Raw genomic sequence first — 5,499 nt, 5'->3', positions numbered from 1 at the left:
ATTTTGAAAATAGAAAAAGAAAATGAAAGAAAAGAGTAAAGATGCTTCCTAATCAAATTATAATACGGATAGTTTTACAAAAATAATATTTATTTACAACATCAAATATCTTAAAGGCCAATTTCTTAAAGTGCTTAAGAAGCTTTGATTAGACATCAATCACTTTCTTGTTGTCAAAGATTCTATTTCACGAGAAGACGATGAATATATATAAGCTTCACCTCTCAAGTGGGTCAAGTCCAAAGGCCCATTCAACTTCTTATATTTTTCAATGAACATGTCCTCCATTTTCCAACCCCTAACTACTTGACTTGATCCCCTAACATAGGGGACTTGGGCCTAGTGCTGTTCTTCAACTCATTAAACCGAATCAGGCCTATATTGTTTTCATCTTCAAGTACTTGTTTCTTTGTTGAATAGTTTTTTTTTTCCTTCTAATAGTTTAACAAAATAAAATATGAGATTTTTTTATATCTAATCTCTTCATGGACCTGGCTCGTTTATGTAGATTAAATGGGTTGAGGGTTAGAGGGGCGGAGCAAAAACGCACACCCAAATGAGAAACCCCAAAATATACCCTAGATTTCACCTTTAAACACATCTTTGATTCTTAAATTAATCTTTACTCAATGAAGTTTAAATTTTCTCGTTACTTACGAAATTGCACCTTCACTCATAATTTTTTTTTTAATCTATATGCTTACATGAAAAATAAAAACACTAAGTACGCGTTTGGACATGCGATTTGAAATCATGGTTGGAAATCATAAGATGAAATCAGCGTTTGGACATGCATTTCATCTCATGCTCAAATCATCCAAAAAGACATGATTTGGGTTTCAAACCATGGTTTCAAAATTTTTAAATATAAAATTTGACCCATAAGTTTATATTTTGTAAAAAAAAGACCCATGAGTTGGTAGATATTTTTAATAATTACTCTCACCAACCATTTACCAACCTTTATTTATGTCTACCATGTGGGAGGATTATATTAAAGAGTAGTTACATTACTATTCATGTTGAATTTTCTTTTTTGTTGAACTAAAGTTTGATCAATTAGTGTTGTATTTTTTTTTAAAGGCCTTCTAGTAGCGTATTTTTTTTTATGAACTATGACTTGCTCATTTGGTAAGATTGTATAAGAATTGAGGATATTTTGATAGTTTCACAACTTGTGGGGTTTTTATGTCTTTAAGAAAAAATACAACTTAATAAATCTAAATTGCATGTCCAAACATAATTTCATCTCATGGTTTCAAACCATGTCCAAACGGCTCCTAAGCTCGGAACAATTGAAACTAGAGGGAAGAAACTTACAATTTCAAACCCTACCTTTCGGTTGAGTAAGGCCAGTGATTGTTCTCTTTCCCCCTTAGAGCTCTGAAGTCTCTGATGAAAATTGGGACAGATTTGGGACAAAAGAGGGAAGGGATATTAAATTTTCTAAAGCCACAAACCGAAGTTGTTGTTGTGAAAATTAGATGTTTTACCAACAATAGAAATACTTTTAGTAACAATGAAGAATATATTGTTGCAAATTTCTTTAATATTTAAAATTTATTAAAATACCCACAGAATATGGCAACATTAAGATATTTGCCAACAAGAAAAAATCTCATGGCTAAAATTTACTCTATACCAACAACTAAATAAAGTTGTTGGTGTATCATTACTGTTGCTACAATTGTGTTGCCAATTTTATACTTTCTTGTAGTGTGTTGAATGATTTGTATTTCTTATTCCGTGTTTTGGTACGCATATATATATATATATATATATATATATATATATATATATATATATATATATATATATATAATTTGTCTTAAATTGGATCAATATTTATGAGTTGTTAGTGCCATGTATGAAGTAGTATCTCGTTTTCCATTAAATCTATAGAAATGACTTGACTTAAACTTCATTATATTAAATCAGTAAAAAGTTTTAACTAAAATAATGAAATTTCTAGTGTGTATTTCCTTTTATTTCTTCTTTATCTGCAATAAAGTATATTCTAATGGTATTTTTTTTTTCGAGCCAAATCTGTAAATGATTAATAGCTAGAGCTACAATTACATTATTCAGCTGGATTTTTTAAAGATAAAATAATGCAGTTCAAACTGTGAATTTATTTCATCTCTTATTCAGGTGCAACAACTATTTGTTTCAACTGTATAACTTTTTTCCAGGCGAAATCTATCAATTTTTTTTTAGCTAGAGCTCCACTATCTAAAATAGTTTCAACTATATGTTTCTTCTTTCTTTACACCGTTAATATATCTAAGGTAAATATGAAGTTCAATTATGCACATGAAGTGACAGTTGCTTATTACTTTCACATATAATAATACTGAAAATACAAGTAATTACAATAGCAGCATAATTCTTTCATCCTTGAAGTATTTTACATTTACAATTATGAACATCTACAATTACATTGTTCATAATTCAGACACAATCCACAGCCAATTTTCTTGAACTTTTTTTCCCAAATTTGAGAGTTTACTCAAATCTTTTTCTTTTGCTTGACGGGTCCTCTTGGAATCTTGTTGAGAACTTCAGTATCAAATTTATCGTAGAGTTTCTTCATATCTTGGTTACCTTGGCTTACTAAATAATCGAACTCATTTTGATACCTTTCATATAAAGCTGGTAATGTTGCCAAGCAAACAAACCCTATAAATTAAATCAATAAAAGACAAGTCCGTCATAATTCGAATAATAATGTTACCACTTTGAGTCTGGCCAGCCCCACATTGAACATTTAGGATTTCCGTGTTAAGTACTCCATTCGTTTCATTTTGTGTAGTTGTTTTTGACTGAGCACACAATTTAAGGAAAAAACAACGACGTTTAGAATTTGTAGTTTTAAATATGTCACGATTTTTTGTGTGGATGTAAAAGCATGCCATTAAGGGTGAAATGAGAAATTTAGATTTAATTTTTTTTCCAGATATAGGGAGGTCTCATTCTTTCTGGAGATTATTTCCGTCTTAATCTGTTAAAAAAAATGACACATTTCTATATTTGAAAATGACTAACTTTTCTCATTTTACCTGCAGATGACATGACTTTATAGTCACACAATTATCTTAGACATATTTAAGAACAAAAGAAGAGAGTATATTATAAAAGAAGAAAAAAAGACCCAAATTTCGAAACCTTACCTACGTACAACAAATTCAGAGAGCTAAAATAATTCCCAATGATTGACAATATCCAGAGAAAAGCGATTGCCTGGGCACCAAAGAAACCAAAGAGTGAAGTTACACAAAATTCAATAGAATATAAAAGCAAAGGATTAATGAATGATATTGCGTATGAAATGTGATAAAGTGTACCAGGAAAAAAGTTTTGAAATCTTTTCCGGATGAAATCTCATAGAATTTCACTAACATAGAGTTGAATTTCCGACATAACCATCTGAATGTTGAATCTGATATCATCATTGTTCGAAAATCAGGAGGATTCCTGAAGAATTAAGAATTTTTTGCACTATCAGGACATCATGAAAATAACTCTTCATAAAAGCAGGATGTATAATCTTAGAAACTAACACTACTAGAAAAGCGCTACTTTTCCCAACGAAATCTGTCGGAATTTGGCTCGTTAGGAAAAATTTCAACGCCTTTTTCTTAAGAAACTCCTTACCGCGAGCCAAATTTCGACGGAATGTCTATTGGAAATTAGCATTTTTTTGGTAAATAAGGCCGCTTATCTGTCGCGACGGGTAAAAAACGACCTTATATTGACGATGTAGATAAGTTAAATTCGAGCATATATAGTGAAAAATACCAATCGACAAGTCCAGCTCCCATAGACCAAATGAAGAGAATTAACATCATGCACATGGAGATGTGACACAAAAGAGTCACAAAATTGTACTCCATAACTTCAAAAAGTGACCAAATTACTGTGAATCCCATTAAAATTGCAGCTGTTAATGACTTGTCTCTCCATAATAATAAGTCAGCAACTGCAAGAGAAAACAAAGAAGAGAAAAATCAAGTTATTTCAATGGACAGCGAGGGCAGATGATGCAATATAATGCGCGAACAAAGTCTCACATCGGAAATTGATGAAAGAATATAAGCTATATATAAAGTGTAGGGATAATAACTTTTTAGAGAAAACCATACACAGGTTTAGCACAAATAAGACATGATCACATCATGTTAAGAATTTCTTTGGACTAAATTAGCCTAACAAGCCTCAATCCGAGTTATGCTAAGTTCACACCCACGTACGCTGGTCATAATTGAAGGGGAAACTCGGAGAAACAATAAAATTGTCTCTGGGTGAGTCATAGGTCACAAGTTCGAGCCGTGGAATTAGCGACTGATGTTTGCATCATGGTAGACCTAGACTGCCTATACTTATAAGCAGCGGCGGAGCCACATGCATCCAAGGGTTGTCAACCGACACCCCTTTGCCAAAAAATTACACTGTGTAAACGCGTAAAAAGAATTTTTTTATGTATATATACTATGTGTTGAACCCCCTTAATTTCGTCATATATTTACTTTTTTTATATATTTTGACACCCCTCAATAAAAATCTTAATTCCGCCATTGCTTGTAACTTCATGCGTATCCGATCCCACATGAACTCAGGTATAGTTCTTACATCAAATTGTACTTATTTGTTACATAGTTCGGATCGAAAATCCTTTCTATCCTTTTTTCTCTATACTTCTTTTGAGCCGAGGGTCTATCGAAAAAGGTTTCTCTACCCCACAACGGTAGGGGTAAGAATTGCATGCATCCTAACTTCCCTAGATCCCTAGATCAGACTTGAAGGATTACACTAGGCATGTTTTTGTTGTAGTTCAATTGAAAATCATGAATTCAATCGAACCTGCAAAAATCGCCTTAAATCAATCTATGCTCTACACATATTCTAACCAAAAGAAAAAGGAGGAAATTTGCTAAAAGGGCTTAGAGTTGAAAATGCTCTAAACAAAATGAAGAAAATTAAAAGAGAATACCTTTTCCTCCACCAAGAATTGCATGCATGGGCCTATTATGAGCCAAAAATCTTCTCGTGGGTGCTGAAGATGAAGGGCGTGGATCATCTGAATCAGAAGAATAAATTGGCATTGTATTGGTAATTTTATGAATGATATATTGTATTATTATCAGTAGTAATATTGCTGAATTTTGATGACTTATTGGCGTTTGAATTAATTATAAGAACAGTAGGGTTTTAATTTTATAGGACGTTGTTGTAATTCTTAATTTGGGAACCAAGAAGTATACATATATATACAAGCAAAGAAAGGAATAGCTTTAGCATGGAATTGAAGTTTTGCATCACATATGAAACTTAGCTAAGCCTCTTTGTTGTTATAGCGTTGTTAATATTAATCTTTATTGATTTGGGTTTTTTAACATAGAAAGTACGCAAGGTGGACGGTAGAAAAAAATGCATCCACAATTGAAATATATATATTAATCAGATATCTTGAATTCGAGCGCTCCGAATAATTATTTGTGC

At 31.9% G+C, this 5,499-nt stretch overlaps 1 protein-coding gene across 1 annotated transcript; it reads right to left on the bottom strand.

Annotated features, from left to right (window-relative positions):
* Window positions 1-2,319: 2,319 nt before the first annotated feature.
* LOC132625748 (reticulon-like protein B14) lies at window positions 2,320-5,224 on the bottom strand. The gene is made up of 5 exons (XM_060340341.1): window positions 4,991-5,224; window positions 3,799-3,979; window positions 3,345-3,474; window positions 3,171-3,240; window positions 2,320-2,679 (listed from the first exon to the last, which is right to left on the bottom strand). The coding sequence occupies exons 1-5, from the start codon at window positions 5,100-5,102 to the stop codon at window positions 2,510-2,512; spliced, it is 663 nt and encodes a 220-aa protein (XP_060196324.1). The 5' UTR covers window positions 5,103-5,224; the 3' UTR covers window positions 2,320-2,509.
* Window positions 5,225-5,499: the final 275 nt, after the last annotated feature.

Source organism: Lycium barbarum, unplaced genomic scaffold, assembly GCF_019175385.1.
Source record: "Lycium barbarum isolate Lr01 unplaced genomic scaffold, ASM1917538v2 unchr_scaffold_63, whole genome shotgun sequence".
NCBI classification, from domain to species: Eukaryota; Viridiplantae; Streptophyta; class Magnoliopsida; order Solanales; family Solanaceae; genus Lycium; species Lycium barbarum.
This window is presented reverse-complemented; position numbering and strand designations above follow the sequence as displayed.

Excerpts from the sequence above, each read along its gene's own strand:
- LOC132625748 (XM_060340341.1), bottom strand. The coding sequence starts at position 5,102 with ATGCCAATTTATTCTTCTGATTCAGATGATCCACGCCCTTCATCTTCA. Across the intron at positions 3,475-3,798 it reads GGAGCTGGACTTGTCGATTG|GAATCCTCCTGATTTTCGAA; the intron begins GTATTTTTCACT and ends TTAATTCTTCAG. Across the intron at positions 2,680-3,170 it reads TCTGAATTTGTTGTACGTAG|GGTTTGTTTGCTTGGCAACA; the intron begins GTAAGGTTTCGA and ends TTTAATTTATAG.